Below are 18,190 nucleotides of genomic sequence, written 5' to 3'. Positions count from 1 at the left end.
TCCAGCAATATTCAAAGCAAATCAGAAGTTCAGTCATCAAGTGTAAGTCCCCTTGTGATTCTAACAAATCACATCATACCACAGAGAGCTTATCCACACGTAGAGATCCTACATACAAGAACCTTGAAGTCATCCCGATTGATCCTTTTCGCGATATCTTCAGCATTCGGAGACTTTACTCAAGAGAGGATGAGGTACCCTTGGGTATTTTATTCTGGGTTTGATAGTGTACAAAATACACGTCAACACAACCAAAGATTCTTAGATGGCTTAAATCTGGTTTATTCCTTGCAAAGGCTTCTTCAGGTGTTATATCCTCTAGGATTGAATGAGGGCATTTGTTTTGAATGTACACAGCTATATTTGATGCTTCAGCCCAGAATGAGATATGTAGATTTTGATCATGCATCATGGCTTTAGCGGCTTCGATGATGGTTCTATTTTTCCTTTCTGCAACTCCATTCTGTTGAGGATTATAAGGTATTGTACACTCCCTCTTAATCCCAACAAAAATGCTAAATTCTTTAAAATTTTCAGAGATATATTCACCCCCATTATCTGATCTTAGAGTCTTTATTTTCTTGCCAGTTTGATTTTCCACTAAGACTTTAAATTCTTTGAATTTTAATAACACTTCATTTGATTCTTTGAGTTTTATGAAATAGATCCAAGTTTTCCTATAGTAGTCATCAACAAATATCATGTAATACAAAAATCCTCCCAGTGATGGTAATGACATTGGACCACACAAATCAGTGTGGATAAGTTCTAGTACAACTTTTGATTTGTGTTCACTTGATGGAAAAGACCCTTTTGAGTTCTTCCCTAGAGCACATCCTTTACAAGTTCCAACATGATCAGATTTTAGATTGGGTAATCCTGTGGTGATATTTCCTAAAGAAAGGTAGGGCACTAAATCGAAGATGTCCTAATCTTCTATGCCATATTTCATTAGAATTTGATACTTCATGATTTAGTGCTTGTTTTTTAGTATTACATAGTTTGTATAAACTACCATCTCTAGATCCTATAGGAATAGCGTTCTTTATGTTAGAATTTTTAGGTCAAAGTAGAACTTTATCTTCATGGAAGGTGACACGATATCCTTGATCAGCTAGTTCTGATATAGAGACCAAATTCCTTTTGATACTTGGTACAAAAAGAACATCTTTCAATTGTAATGTAACTCTTGTTCTTAATTGAATTGAGCAGGTCCCAATTCCTTTCACTGGATAGGTAGAATTGTCTCCTATTGTAACTTCTTCAGTTGAGTGCCCTTCAAAGGTTTCAAATTGATCTCTGAATCCGGTTATGTGTCATGATGCTCCACTATCGATTATCCACATATGTTTGTTTGAGTTTTGTTCGCTTGATAAGGCTAAGAAGAATAGAGGATTCTCTACTTCCTTAACTTCAGCTATGGTTGCTTGAGCTTTCTTTCTTTCTGGGTAGAACCTGTGAGTGTGTCCAAATTTATCACACCTGTAGCATTGAATCTTGGAGAAGTCTTTGCTTTTGTGATTATTTCTTCTCTTCCGTTTGAACTTCCTTTTCTTCCCTTTGTTGCTTGAGTTAGCATTTAGTGCTTGAATTTCTCCTCCTTTGTTTGGACCCATCCCTCTTGTAATTAGTCGAGATTCTTCTTGAGTGCAATCATTCTTGAGTTGATCGAATTTCGGTAGTGTTGGTCAAGCACTAATGCCTTGAATAAAGGATTCCCAACTGGATGGTAACCCCTTAAGTGCTATTAGAGATAGCTCCATATCATCTACATTATTCCCAATAGTTGACAATTGGTCTTTCAACTGTGAAATCCTCATGAAATAGGATGTGATTGTTTCTCCTTTGTTCATGTAGATATGCATTAATTGCTGTTTTAAGGTGAGCAATCTGCTTGCATTATTTATTTCATTTGAATTTTGAATGGTCTTGAACATATCATAAGTTGTAGTTAGTTTTGATATGGTTGGAAGAATGTGATCTTTAACAACATCAATTATTATTTTCTTAGCCTTGTTGTTGTGTCTTTTCCAAGTTGTTTTCTCTGGTTCGTCTTCGGGCATCTTTGTATCTTCTTCTATGTATGCATCTAGTTCGAGTTCTTGAAGAATTGCTAAAATTATTTGGATTCTCCATGAGACAAAGTTGGATGTGCCTTCGAGTCTATCCTCCACTCTAATACTGTTCACCATGATTGTTGTTATTCCTTTGATTCTGAATGCAAGTCTGAATTTTAATTTAAAAGTGTCACTATCTTTTATTTATTTCTCTACCAACTTGGCTCTAATACCATGTTAAGGAATCTAGATCAGAGATAGAGAAAACAATAGTCTAATTTTATATATAGAAGAACAATCTTTTGATGAGATTACCGATATGAATATATTCTGTCAATTAATCTTTTTCTATATTATCGACTGCTTACTGGATCATGAAATTTCCACTGTAATTGATTTCCATCACCAGCAAGTATCGAAGTCGGAGTATATGTATGGATGTGAAAAGTCATGTCCACGTAGAGGCATGACTTCTACGTGGCTTATGCCACGTAGAGTCATGACCCTACGTGAACATGACTCTTTGTATGCAAGAGTCATATTTTTAGTTATGCATCAAAACATTTAATGGTGCTTGATGTTACTGGGTTTAATGATGCTTTGACTTTGACTTTGACTTCGATAGTCCTCGGTTTAATCTACCGTAAGCAATCGGTTACTATTAATCAATATATATATATATATATATATATATATATATATATATATATATATATATATATGTTGTTTGCTTCAATCCTAATGAGGCTACATCCTTAACAAGAAGAAACCTTAGGCTCATTGCCACTAGTACCAAACAGCATCAGCACACAACCATACTGATCGTCCGCAACCAAAACTTCACACAACTCAATAGGAGATAGATCTTCTTTTCAATCCAATTCTTCTATATTTCTATCTTTCTATATATATCTTATTTCAATCATTGTTCATTTATACTGATCTCCGAAATAGAATTTTCAAGTCAGCCAAGGAGATAAAGAAACAAAAATTCAAAATAGGTCTTCACTAAACATTCCCGCTTTGGAAAGGAATGTGAACTTGACCACATCACAATGCAACAACACGTTATCCAAACACCGCAATCACCGGACCAAAAGATAGAGCATTCAGGGTCAACCAGACCAGGAAAGAACATAGCCAAAAACACATTTCCGAAGCACACCAACACATGTCGAATCAGAATAACAAAGATATATGTATGAATACATAAATCCAAAACCGCAATAGAACTGGAAATGCGGAGCAACTTGAAACTCTACAAACTCTACTAGACAAACATCATCACTGCATAGACTTTCAGAGCACCACTTCCAAACCACCAAAACATGAGAGAAATATCTCAAGGCAATATCCAACAACACATCAACACTCCATGAACACATCTGCACCATATCAAAAATGTGGAATAAAATCCAACACTGAAACACAGAATCAGTATGTTGACATGACACATCAAATATCTTCATATTTGCTACAGTTGAAACTCACATCAGTAATCAAGGAATCCTCATAATAATGAGATTATGCTTGGCTAACTAGCTGGACAATGATACTTGCCACAAATATTTAGTTTTGCCTATTGTTTCTAAAATACACACTGAAAGAAAGAATCCACCACTGAAACACACAACTGACTTGCTAGAAGAAACCTTAGGCTCACTACCACTTGTACCAAACAGCATTAGCACACAACCATATTGATCATTCGCAACCAAAACTTCACACAACTCAATAGGAGATAGATCTTCTTTTCAATCCAATTCCTCTATATTTCTGTCTTTCTGTATATATTCCTTATTCAATCATTCTTCATTCATATTGATTTCCGAAATAGAATTTTCAAGTCGGCAAAGGAGACAAAGAAACAAAAATTCAAAATAGGTCTTCACTAAGCATTCCCGTGGTGGAAAGGAATGTGAAGTTGACCACACCACGATGCAACATGTTATCCAAACGTCGCAATCATTGGACCAAAAGATAAAGCATTTTGGGGTCAATCGGACCAGGAAAGAACATAGCCAAAAACACATTTCCGAAGCACACCAACACGTGCCGAATCAGAACAACAAAGATTTATGTATGAATAGCATAAATCCAAACACACAACAAGAGAACCGGAAATGCGGAGCAACGTAGAACTCTGCAAACTCTGCCAGACAAACATCGTCATTACGTAGACTTCCGGAGAACAACTTCCAAACCACCAAAACATGAGAGAAATATCTCAAGGCAATATCCAACAACACATCAACACACCATGAACACATCTGCACCATATAAAAAATGCGGAACAAAACCCAACACTGAAACACAGAATCAGTATGTTGACATTAATGACAACCATACTGACACATTAAATATCTTCATATTTGCTACAGTTGAAACTCACATCAGTAATCAAGGAATCCTCATAATAATGAGATTATGCTTTGCTAACCAGCTGGACAATGATACTTGCCACAAATATTTAGTTTTGCCTATTGTTTCTAATCCCACCCAGGCAAACTTTTTTCATTGAAGTAGCAATTTTATTTCAGTTCCATGATATCAGTTTTGCGATAAAGATCTTTGTGCTTGGTGAAGCCTCTGTAACCACTGCATCATTTACCACTTGACAGATTTTACACAAGTCCTCCAAACTATTAGGAATTGCATGCAGAAAATGTCAAGTATATGCAGTTAAATATTAAACACTGAAATAATAAGAGCGAAGAGACAATATTTAACGTGGTTCACCCAATCTCGGGCTACATCCACCAAACAGGGAGTCAAATATTATTATCCAATAAATCAAAACCGATTACAACCAACAATCCCCTTGCAACTCAATATCATTGCAAAATGCTACAAAATTCTCTACAGAAACCCTAACCCTTAGCCTTTTTATCAAGACTTATGTCAGTTACAAAATTAGGGTTACAACATGTCAGCCAATAGAAAATAACACCTGACGCTTTTATAAAATAATAAGTCTTTTTGGCCTCACCCTTTACCCTTGACCCCATCTTGGGGGCATTGGCCCCGAACCCTTGTCGAAAAATATGGGGGGAAACCGCACTAATAGAAGTAGGGAAAATTTAACCTCCGAGTGTGATTTGGCTCCTTATAACAACAATCTCCCACCTGGAGACTGATCATAACACCGCTGACCTTGTAGCTACCACTGGAATGAAACACCCTGGACTCTACTGTTTTGTTTTATTGTTTTCAGTCTTGAAGACTAACCGAAGCTGAAGAGGAGCTCAACTTCTCCCTTGTCACTGCCTTTGTAAACATATCCACTGGAGTTTCATCTGTATGTATCTTTTCTAGCCTTAATTGTCCATCATCCAACATTGACCGAATGAAGTGATACCTCAACTGTATGTGTTTTGTCTTTGAATGCAAGGCAAAAAAATTTACAAGATAGATGGCACTCTGGCTATCTGTAAACAAATAACTATTAGCTTGTCTTTTGCCCAATTCTTCCATTAAAGATTGCAGCCATAGCATCTCTTTGCTTGCCTCTGTTGCAGCTACATACTCTGCCTCTGTGGTGGATAAAGCAACCACCTTTTGCAACCTGGAGAGCCAACTCACCGTTGTCCCACCAACAGTAAAGACATAACCTGTAGTACTCCGCTTGGTATCAATATCCCCTGCCAAATTTGAGTCTACATTAACCGGCTAAATCAGTATTAGAGCCCCCAAAACATAAATGTTTACTGGATGTACCTCTCAAATAGTTGAGAACCCATTTTACTGCATTCCAATGCTCCAATCCGGGATTACTCATATACCCGCTTACAACTCCAATAGCATGTGCAATATCCGGTCTCGTGCATACCATGGCGTACATTAAACTTCCTATAGCTGAAGCAGAAGGTACCTTGGACATTTTGTCTTTCTCCTCTTGTGTCTCTTTACACATATCCTTAGTCAATTTCAAATTACTAGGCAAAGGTGTGCTGACAACTTTTGCATTCTCCATATGGAATCTCTGCAACACCTGTTCAACATAATCAGCCTGGTAGAGTCAATTTTTTGTTTTGCATTTCTCTGCAAATTTTTATACGAAGGATTTGTTTTGCTGCCCCCAAATCCTTCATAGCAAATGATTTTGCTAATTGTTGTTTTAACTTTTTAATGTGATACATGTTAGACCTCGCTACAAGCATGTCATCAACATATAAGCACAAAATAATGTAGCTTTCATTATCCAACCTCTTAAAATAAACACAATGGTCAGAATTACACTTGTTGTAGCCTTGCTCAACCATAAAACTATCAAATTTCAAGTACCATTGCCGAGGTGCTTGTTTCAAGCCATATAAACTCTTCCGCAATCTGCACACCAATTTCTCCTTACCTTTGACCTTAAATCCTTGGGGCTTTTCCATATATATGTCCTCCAAATCACCATGGAGGAAGACAGTTTTTACATCTAACTGTTCCAAATGCAAATCTTTTGCAACCACAATACTTAAAACAGTACGAATAGAAGTCATCTTAACAACTGAAGAAAAAAATTCAGCAAAATCAATGCCCTTTTTCTGTGCAAAGCCTTTAACAACTAACCTGGCTTTAAATCTATGCTTACCTCCATCTTTCTCTTTCAACCTATAAACCGATTTGTTTTGTAAAGCCTTTTTACCTGCAGGCAACTTACATAATTCCCAAGTCTAATTGTTATGCAAGGAGTCCATTGCTTCTTTCATGGCAAGCTCCCACTGAACCTTTGCATCCACCTGCATAGCTTCATCAGATCCTTCTGGTTCTCACCAGCATCTGTTAACAAAATAGAATACAAAGAGGGATAGAACCTGTTAGGAGGTCTACTTAGCCTTGTTGACCATCTAACATTCACTGGAGTTTGTGGTATTTTTGGTTGCTATTGCAGAGCATGAGGAACCACTAGAACATAACTATTAGGAATATCATCTAGCACAACAAAATCTTTTTCTTTCTTCTCATGCTGTTGCAACTGATCTCTGTTCAACACCTTCTCATTGAATACAACATCCCTGCTTCTCACAATTTTAAAATTTTCAACATGTCAAAGCCTATAACCAAATTCATCAATGCCATATCCAACGAAAATACACTTTTTTGATTTTGCATCCAGCTTGGTTCTATTTTTAGAATCTACATGTGTAAATGCTTTACATCTGAAGGTTTTGAGAAAATAATAACTCACCTTCTTACTTGTCCATGCTTCCTCTAGAATACCACAGCCCAAAGGAGCTGAAGGATCTCTATTAATTAAATATACAACAGTATTGACAGCCTCTGCCCACATGTTTAAAGGCAACCCGACATGCAATCTCATGCTCCTTGCACACTCCATTATTGTCCTATTCATGCGCTCAACCACTCCATTTTCTTGTGGAATTCTTGGAACCGTTTTTTACCTACGAATTCCATTAATGGAACAATAATCTTCAAACTCTTTGCTGCAATACTCACCTTCGTTATCAGATCTGAGACATTTTAATCTTTTACGTGTCTCATTTTCAACCAAGCTTCTTCATTTCTTAAATGTTTCAAATAGATCAGATTTATGCCTAAGGAAGTAAATCCAAACCTTCCTAGTTGCATCATCTATGTATGTAACATAATACCCAGATCCATCGAGGGAAGATACCTGAGCTGGTCCCTATACATCTGTATGCACAATCTCCAACTTTTCATCTTTCTTTTGCTTCCCATCCTTGAGAAAACTAACTCTCTTTTGTTTGCCATACACACAACTTTCACAAAATCCATATTAATGCATTTCAAATTTTCAAACCTTTTTAGAATGAAGTACCTTCACACCTTATTCACTCATATGCCCAAGTTTGTTGTGCCACTGTGTTGTCTCGAAAACCTACAACAATTGTTTTAGTTTCTTCCTGCGAACCTGCAGCAACTGTTCCTGAATGTGTTTGGGTTTTCTCTGCAACAACTAAACTAGAAGGAACAGTATGACCTGCACAAAGATATAAGGTGCCTGCTTTCACACCTTTTGCTACTATCAAGGCACCCTTTGAAACCTTCCAATTTTTATCATTAAAAGCTAGCTTACCGGGTTCGCCCCTAGACACCCTTGGTTCGGGTCCGGTACGGTCCGGGTCCCTGGTCCGGGTCCGGTCCGGCCTTGGTTCGACCAGGGTTCGAATTTCCCAGAGGGGGTTTGACCTAGTTCGAACCCGGGTGGACCAAGATCGAACCAGGTCGAACCCGGGCGGACCCAGGTCGAACCCGGACGGTTGGGCAGCCCAAAATGCACTTTTTTATGCAAAATTTTAGTTTTTTTTGAAATCGGCCATGTAAAAAGTGAAACTTATACCCTAAAAGTGACTTCTAAAACATTATATTCCACTCATTTCACCTCATTTGTGTTGCAAACAAAAGTTTTATGAGAGCAGGTTGAAGAAAGGGTGAACAAAATTTGTCTTCCAAGATCAAATAGGAGGAGTTGAAGACTAATTTTTGAAACTTCAACAAGTGCTGTAGCATCATTTCCATACATTTGCAAGCTCCCATTGCCTACAAGAGGTAGATTTTTTAACATTTTTTTCCAACTATTTTTGTTTCCCAAATTTTCAAACATGAAACATTAATTGTTTTTCATTATTTTGTTTTTGTTTTTTAATATGTTTATGTTATTTCTTTCCATAGGAACTAGAATGGCATCTACCTCTTCCTCCGTTGGCAATGAACAAACAATTACAAAACAAAGAAATGATCTGAATTCTCCCTTATGGAAGTATGTTGACATTTAAAACCCACTTCTAGGAGGTGGGGGATTCCGTTGGAGATGCCAAGGATGTGGTATTGAACGTAATAGTTCATATTATCAGGTAGTAGGCCATTTGTGTGGAATAAAAGGAAGAGGCATCAAAAAATGCCCTGAAAAAGATGGTAACCCTATACCAAATGAGATAGTGATGAAATATTTTAAGGAGCATGAGGAGGCAGAAGAGAGAGAAGCCTGTAGATTGACTCAAACCTCTGCAAAGAAAACAAGGGGAATGCAAGCCCCATCTCATCCTGATGTTGTAGTACAAGACCACCCCTTCTTTTCCACAAATGAACCTGAAAATGAACCACCCTTGACACGCAAAAGAACAAAGGGGCCTTTAGAAACCGCATTTCAAAATGAGAGTAGAGACATTGTTGACCAAGATATAGAAAGGTGCATTGTGCAAATGGGTTGGCTTTCAATGTAGCTCGCTCCCCATATTGGAAGCAAATGATAAAAAGTGTTATTGAAGCTCCAAGAGGGTATAAGGGCCCAGGTTATGAGAAGGTACGTGGAACATTATTGGACAAAGAGGTGAAGAGGGTTGAAGATGCATTGAAACCCATAAGGGATTCATGGGCAGATACAGGTGTAACAATTGTTTCAGATGGGTGGAAAGATGCTAAAAATCGTCCCTTGATCAATGTCATAGCGGTGTCCTCTAAAGGGTCAATGTTTTTGAAAGTTGTGGATTGTGAGGGCCAAGTAAAAGATGGCCAATTTATTGCAGAAATTCTCATCTTTGCCATTGAGTCAGTGGGACCCCGCAATGTTGTCCAAGTCATAACAGACAATGCAAGAAATTGTAGAGCTGCTGGTTTGTTGGTTGAGGAACGCTATGATCACATCTTTTGGATACCTTGTGCGGTCCATTCACTCAATTTTATGCTACAAAAGATTGGGACTAAAATAAAATGGATCAGAGATGTGTATGCAAAGGCTAAGGACATCCAGATGTTCATCACAAACCACCCCATGTCTCAAGGGATTTTTAGATCCTTTTCGAATTTGGATCTATTGAAGGTAAGTGAAATAATAAATTAACTTTACATTTTCTGATTTTTTTAATTTCAATGTTCATAATATCATTGTGTAAGCTATATTGCGTATTCTTCTTTAAAGTTTGGCTTTATTTTTTAATCATTTTGGCACTAATTTGTGTTATAGGTTGCTGAGACCCGTTTTGCATCAAACACAATCGTCTTAAGACGACTTGTGAAAGTTACAGTGGCACTATGCAATATGGTGATCAGCAACAATCGGACTGTATGGAAGCAAAGTAGCAGTGAGAGGGCAGAAAAAATTAGGGAGAGAATATTGAATGAGAAATGGTGGGATCTTGTTACATATCTCCTAAGTATCACTGAGCCCATTATGAGTATGATTCGCTATACCGACATGGATAGGCCTTGCATTGGTGAGATTTATGATGGCATTGACTCAATGCTTGAAAAAATAAAGTTCACTATAAATGCAAAAGAGAATGACCCCGAGGAGCAACTCTTCAAAAAAGTGAAAGCAATTATTGTAGAAAGGTGGAATAAGATGACCACTCCTTTGCATCTTCTTGCCTATGCATTGACACCAAAGTACTATAGCAATCAGTTTCTTGATAAACCAGAAAGGATTCTACCATGGAGAGATCTAGAAGTATCTGATGGGTACAAGGCAGCATTTCTTAGACTATATCCTGATGATGATTTGCGAGATATTGTTACAAATGAGTTCATTGAATTCGCAAATGGGAATGGTCTAAGTGTTGAGGTACTTCGTCATAGATCCAAGAAGGATGCTCATAGCTGGTGGTACTTCCATGGTGCATGCTTCCAACACCTACAACCCCTCGCTGTAAAAGTTTTATCACAAGTTTGTTTAATTAATTAAAATTATCACAAGTTTATTTATAGTTTACTTTGTCTTCATAGGTTGCCAGTAATTTTTAATTTTAATTTTATTAATGTATAACTTTAATTGTTTACTTTGTCTTCATAGGTTGCTAGTTCATCTACTTCAGAAAGAAATTGGAGCACATACTCTTTCATCCACTCAGTAAAGCGCAATAGGTTGCTATCAAAAAGAGCGGAGAATTTAGTATATGTGCATTCCAACCTACGTCTTCTTTCACACAAACAACGTGACTACACACAAGGGGAAACGAAGATGTGGGATATAGAGCCAGAGCATACTGATTTGGATGCTCCCACTTCTCAGCTTCTTGCATTGACACTTGATGACTTGGAGGGCGAGCAAACTTATAGTGCAAGTGCAAGTGGCGTTGGCTCATCTAATATCAATGTCAATGATGAGGATGATGATGAGGAGGATGATGAATTAGCTGATCCATTTGATGATTAAACTTTATATTGTTGAAAGTTGAAACAATGATACTTGAATATTTTGTCATTTTGATATTCAACTTGATGTATATGATGCTATTATGGTATGATCATGATGCTATGATTACAAGTTTATGTTTGTTATGTTGTTTATATGATGCTATGTGACATGCTAATCTTAATTCATGCTTACAGGCTGCACAATTATTAATATATATATATAAAATTTAGATGTTTTTGTACTAACAAACCCAAACCCTTTTTCAAAATTTTGCCGTATCGACGTACCGGTTCTTTGAACCCGAACCGATGCCCGAACTTGAACCGGCAAGCTAGATTAAAAGTAACTGTGCAACCTTCATCACCTAGTTGCCCTGCTGAAATTAAATTCCTACTTAGCCTTGGAACGTGCCTTACCTCTTGTAGTAGCCAATGATTGCCATTTTGCAACTTAATCTTAATTCTTCCCTTTCCAACAATCTGACGGGGTTCATTATCTCCCAAATAAACCAGCCCAAAATCTCCTTGGACATAATCAAGAAAATAACTTCTATGAGGCGTAACATGAAATGAAGCCCTTGAATCTAAAACCCATGAATCATCAGCATTATCTAGGGAAAGAATAAAAGCATCTTCTTCAGATTTATTACTTACCACATTTGCCTCCTTATTACCTTCTTGTCTGTCTCCTCCTTTATTCTTCCGAGACCAACAATCTTTCTTCAGATGACTTGGTATCTCACAGTACCAGCAATCTTTCTTCAGATGACTTGGTATCTCACAGTACCAGCAATCTTTCAGTCCTCTAGATTGGGATCTCTTGTCCTTTGATTTTCCTCGTGACTTACCACGACCTCCAGAACCTTTTCCTCTCTCCTTTGGTCTGCCCTTGCTTTCTGCTTTCAAAACACTACCTGATGTGGATCCACCTGATCTTTTCCTACGAATTTCCTCACTCAGAATAACACCAACAACATCATCAAATTTTAGGGTATTTGAACCAAAAACAGAGTTACTAACTGCCATTACCAAACTATTCTAGCTTTCAAGCAAAGAACATAATATTAGGAGAGCTCTAACTTCTTCATTGAAATCTACCTTTAGAGAAGTCAACTGAGTAGTAATCGTATTAAACCCATTTAAATGATCTGTCACAGATCCACCTTCAATCATCTTCAGATTAAATAGACGCTTCATGAGAAATACCTTATTTGAGGCTAAGGGTTTTCATACAATTTAGCCAGTGCCAACATCAGTTCTGTAGTCGTTGCTTTTGTTATATTGAATGCTACAGACGGTGCCAGACACAACCGAATGGTTCCCAGTGCCGTTTTGTCCAAAATATTCCAATCCTCATCACTCATTGTGTCTTTCTTGGTTGTTGCTTCCAACGGCCTCCATAAATCCTTCTGATAGAGATAATCTTCCATCTGCATCTTCCATAACTGATAGTTTTGGCCATTGAATTTTTCTACCTTCAATTTATTAGAGTAATATCTTTCTCTTTGTGTTATTAATGGTCATTTAAGTTGTTTCTAATTTCGCCTCTAGTTAACGTTGTTTCTTTTAGAAACATCGTCTTTGTAACTCTATTTAAAGGAGCTTTGTCTCCTTGATTAATTGAACAATATTGATTCTTTGAAATTCATATGCTTTTGCATCTGTATTATGGTATCAGAGCCGGATTAACAAAAATCTATTCTTTTAAAATTTCGAAAGAAATTTTTGAAGAACGGTTTTTTGGTTCGAAAAAAAAACAAAAAAGTTATGAGATCATCTATCCTCCTGCGCGGATTTTCTTTAGCCACGACTCTCGTCATGCAATACCACTAATCCTCTGTGTGATGCGAATTCTTCTCAGGCCAGTCTCTTTGTTTAACTTGATGCGAAATAATCTCTGCATATCGTGCAATTTTTGTGTGGGTCTTCTACAACAAAGACACCATTTATTTTGTGGAGACGACTCTAACCCTAATGCCCTTTGACCTACACGTTTTCTTTAGACGCGATTTTGCCTGCAACGCGATTTTCTGTTTGCACGTCAGAAATTTTTGGCAGGATTTTTTTTTTCGAGTTTTGATGGTGGCTATTTTGCGATCCGGGTACTTTATGTCTGCGGTGGCTAGGGTTTTTTAACCCTTCAATATTTCTTCTACATCAAATTCGAAAATTTTCAACTTCCTGCACAATTTTATTTCATGACCTAGGGTTTCTGTTTTTTTGGCTAGGGTTTATACCCTTTGTTTCAAGTCGAAATTTTTTTTCAATTACAGATTCCTTCTGGGTTTTTCAAGAGATTTTTTGGGTTGGTCTCAGATTTTTCTGGGTGCCTCGTTTTTCGTGCCTCGAATTTTGTGCTAGTGAATTTGCCTTGGAATGTGCCTGTACTTGTCTCAGTGCATCAAACTTTGTACCTCGGGTTTTGTGCATTCAACATCTTCTTAGTATCTCTTTTTTCGTGCCTCGAAAGCGTGAAGATGGCTTCTGGGCATCGATGTTTGTTTTGGTTTTTAATATTTTTTTACTTGAAAAAAATTCTGATGGGTTTTAATAATTTTGTCCTCAAAAATTATTTGTGGGTTTTTAAATATTTTTTGTCTATGAAAAAAATCATGGGAGGGTTTATGATTTTTTCCTCAAAAATTGTACTTTGTTGCAATCTGCTTTTTAGTCGCACTTGGAGTTGTTGTGCGAACATCTGCACTAGTCTTTTGTTTGTAGTCTATTTTCGGGCATCTTGCTCATCTGCAATAGTTTCGGGTTTGTCGATTTTTTCGTCAAAATCGTGACAACTGTTCTTGGTGTGTCTCTAGTTACAGGGAGGAACAATTCTCCAACATCAGGTTGGACGGTTGGTGTTGTTTTGGGTATCTCCAGAAGTTATGCAGTTTCTAGGAGGGTTGGTGGCAGACTCATCTCAAGTGGCAGGCTCTTGTCTTCTGTTGCAGCGTGTTCTGAGAAGGGGGCAACCTTCTTTGTTATTTCTCTTGGTAGTTAGAACAATGACCATTAAGGGAGGGTATTAGAATAATATCTTTCTCTTCGTATTATTAATGGTCATTTAAGTTGTTTCTAATTTCGCCTCTAGTTAACAATTGTTTCTTTAAGAAACATCGTCTTTGTAACTCTATTTAAAGGAGCTTTGTCTCCTTGATTAATTGAACAACATTGATTCTTTGAAATCCATATGCTTTTGCATCTGTATTACAATTTACCCTCGTCTTCCATTGCTCCCACTTAACCATGAGACTCCCACTCAACCGTGAGATCTTCCTGCAAACGATAATTGAACACAACCAGCTCTGATACCACTTGTTAGGAATTGCATGCAGAAAATATCAATTATATATAGGTAAATATTAAACTCAGGAATGAAAAACACAGAAATAATAACAGCGAAGAGACAATATTTAACGTGGTTCACCCAATCTCGGGTTACATCCACCAAACAAAGAGTCCAATATTATTATCCAGTAAATCAAAACCGATTACAACCAGCAATCCTCTTGCAACTCAATACCGCTGCAAAATGCTACAAAATTCTCTACAGAAAACCCTAACCCTTAGCCTTTTTATCAAGATTTATGTCGGTTACAAAATTAGGGTTACAACATGTCAGCCAATAGAAAAATAACACCCGATGCCTTTATAAAATAATAAGTGTCTTTTTGGCCTCGCCCTTGACCCTTGACCCCATCTTGGGGGTGCTGCCCCAAAACCCCCGTCAAAAAATATTGGGCGAAACCGTGCCGATAGAAGTAGGGAAAATTTAACCTCCGAGTCTGATTAGGCTTCATATAACAACACAAACAAGGCTACTACTACTATGGGCAAATCATTTATAAATGCTCACAAAACCAATAGGTACTCAAGAAAGCTTTCTTGCATTCTTAATAGATTTTTTAACTACTCATGTAAGATTCTTCATTTGTGTCAGGTTTCCATACAACACAAAGGCTTGCATAATTTTGTATAATATTTTGATATGCCTAGACTCCTCACACTCAGCATGCCAAGAAATCAATGAAGAAAAGGAACTACTTGAAAATATGTTCTTCAGAATGTTACTACTAAGAGTTGATCTTTACAGGGATGGCCAGTTTTTTTGAGGACCAGTAATAGCAGGAATATTAAAATATGTGCTTAGTAAGACTCCTCACACTCAGCATGCCAAGAAATCAATGAAGAAAGGGAACTAACTTGAAAATATGTCCTTCAGAATATTACTACTAAGAGTTGACCTTAACAAGTGATTTAACAGGGATAGCCAATATTTATGAGGACCAGTGATAGCAGGAATGTTAAAATATGTTACAGTAACTACTGGAAAATGGTTGCATAATAAGTGTTTGGAGCGGATTAACATCCAATCAACATTTTTTTGTGTTAAGTGTGTTGGCTGTAAACTTAGCATGACAGTGACAACTTGAGTATAATCAAGTATTAGTAGTTGCATTCTAGTTTTCATAAGTACTGTAGGTTCTCCTGAGAACTATGGAATCAGATAGCAGAGATCAGAAACTAAATTCTACTTAATATTGTGTAGATTAAGGTTTTATGTTAATCACCTTTGTACATTAAATTCTGCAGTGAACTTTATTACATTTCTGTGGCCTAGTCTGCCTATTTGTTACATGCTACTAAATTATGTAAAGAGTTTTGGCTATTCAATGTATCTGCATTACTATTTTGGGTTTTTCTTCCTTTTGTGAATCCACAAATATGGTTTTTCAATAAATTACCTTAAATTTTAGTGGCTTACAAAATTGCAAAATGTAGTAAACTGTAAGCCTGTGTTATGAATCAACAGATGAGCTACATTTGTGATTATCTGTTTAGTGTGACAGAAAAATTCTGTACATAGAAATGAGTATGATGGTTCAAGATGGACACACAATTTGTTTGTCAGAAAAAAACAGGACTATGTAGTTAAGGTGTTGCCCACTGTCTGATGTATGATTTAAAAACAGTTTCTCATTTCAGTTTCTCATTTTTTGTCTTCGAAACATGATATGAGGAGTTATTCCGATATCAACTATAGTCCATTCTGGTGAATCTGGGGTGGTTATCATTTCACATTCCTGGAATTTTCTGATTTTTTTGTCGAGAGCATCATTTGGGAAGTGGATTTCTAGTCTTACCATTGCAGTTCTTTTCTGGGTGGGTTGAGTTCTTGTTGGGCCTCAAATCCCCTTCGGAAGGCTTTGATTTTCCTTAGTAATCTTCCTTGCTTTCCTTGGGTGTCTTTCTGTTGGGGTAAGCTGAGCTTCTCCTTTGGGTTCTTTCCCTCTAGGTAAGCTTTGCTTCTCTGTTGGGCTCTTGATGATTTTATATGCCAATCATTTGTTGTCCAGTTATACAGGTAAAAAATCATTTTAACATGGTAATCTCCATTTATCTTTTCACATGCATTTCTTTATAGTTGCGTCTCATGTGTAACTTATGATCATTTATAGTTGCAAGTCATGTGTAACTTATGATCATCATAATTGTCATTCAGAAACGAAGGAGAACATGAGGATCAATGCAGTTTTTCTTACTATCGATCCCTTCCGGGATACTCCATCTCATTTACGTGCTTACCTTCGAGGTTTAGTTGGCTTGCTACTTTTTACTTGCATTATGGAATTAAGAAGTTGAAAGCTGGGTTAATCTATTACCCAGAAATAACATGAAATAGTGAATGTTTGTGTCTCTGTTTCATTTTGACATTGAAGTCTATATCTTGCAGAATTTCATCCAAGGATCATGGGTCTTACTGGACCTGAAAATGTATTAAGGCAGGTAGCACAGGAGTTTCGTGTTTTTTTTAAGAAAACTGATGTAGAAGGACCAGATTACCTTATTGATTGCTCTCATGATATGTAAGCTAACCCCTACCACCAATGAATTGAACAATATGGAAGTCTATACTACTTATCTTCATGCATGTTTGGTCAGGACTCAGTGGGCACTTGATATCTGTCATTTATGCTTAGTGTCAACACTTGAGTGTATCTCTAATTTTATTGTTAGAAAAATGATGCTGAATTGGTGGAGAGTTGAGGCAGCATTTTTAATTATATAATTACTGTGTTTTCTCGCTACTCAAATTATATTGACAATTTGCAGGTACCTGATGAACCCTAATATGGGATTTGCGAGAGTGTTTGGTTTGGAGTATAATGCAGAGCAACTGGCTTATGCAATAACTTCTGAAGTTAAAAAGATCTCAAAAGCTATGTGAACCTTTTGTTTGGAAAATCTGTTTATAATCTCATTCTCTTAGAATCAGAGAATTTGAATGCCAGTTTTTCATTTGAAGGCATCCATATTGAAAGGTTAGATGAGAGCTTCTTGGCACCTAATTGGGCCAATCGGATGTTGTAGGAATTGATGCATTTCATTTATTGAGACTTTTAAAATGAATAAAGCCCTTATAAAATGTGGAATGTTGAATGCCAATGTTATCACTTCAAACAATTGCATTTACGTGGGCAGGCTTTTAGTCATACATTCTAACTCAAATTTTAATGAGCATTTTTCCTCTCCTGTCAAACATTTAACAATCAGACTTTTGCTACAATAAGAAATACAATATTTTGCCCTAGTTTTTCTGCAAACATATTTAATAAAGATCATAGAAAGTTCTGCCTTTGATAGCAAACCAGAGTTGCAACAAAATATTTCTGCTGGAGTGCCAAAAACACAATCAAATATCCCACTAACAAAGGTGAAAATGATTTCAGATATGATTAACTTTAGTAATTCAATTACCACATGATGATTGTACGTGACCTGTTAAATTCAAAAACCCATATTTAACACATTGTTTTGTCACCTACGAATAGAAGGAACTTGTCCAGAAGAGTGATTGAGTCAACAGTGCTTAATCAAACCTATTGCAATGTTAAACATCGTTAAATTTGTTAATATTCCTGAGAGATTTATAACTATACATATTACAAACCAATTATTTATCTCTTATGGGTATTCTTAATATTAACTAGGTTATTAACTAGTTAATAACTTAATAGGAAGTTAGTGGT

The 18,190-nt window shown here is 36.8% G+C and overlaps 1 protein-coding gene across 1 annotated transcript in view; it reads left to right on the top strand.

Annotated features, from left to right (window-relative positions):
- LOC131060846 (protein SCO1 homolog 2, mitochondrial) overlaps window positions 1–17,760 on the top strand; it is a 140,854-nt gene extending 123,094 nt beyond the window's left edge. The window contains exons 5-7 of the mRNA XM_057994263.2: window positions 16,663–16,752; window positions 16,894–17,026; window positions 17,274–17,760. Of these exons, the coding sequence (XP_057850246.2) occupies window positions 16,663–16,752; window positions 16,894–17,026; window positions 17,274–17,388 (338 nt within the window). The 3' untranslated portion in view covers window positions 17,389–17,760. The remainder of the gene's footprint in view (window positions 1–16,662; window positions 16,753–16,893; window positions 17,027–17,273) is intronic.
- The last annotated feature ends 430 nt before the right edge of the window (window positions 17,761–18,190 follow it).

This window comes from Cryptomeria japonica, chromosome 10 (assembly GCF_030272615.1).
Source record: "Cryptomeria japonica chromosome 10, Sugi_1.0, whole genome shotgun sequence".
In the NCBI taxonomy this organism is placed as follows: domain Eukaryota; kingdom Viridiplantae; phylum Streptophyta; class Pinopsida; order Cupressales; family Cupressaceae; genus Cryptomeria; species Cryptomeria japonica.
This window is presented reverse-complemented; position numbering and strand designations above follow the sequence as displayed.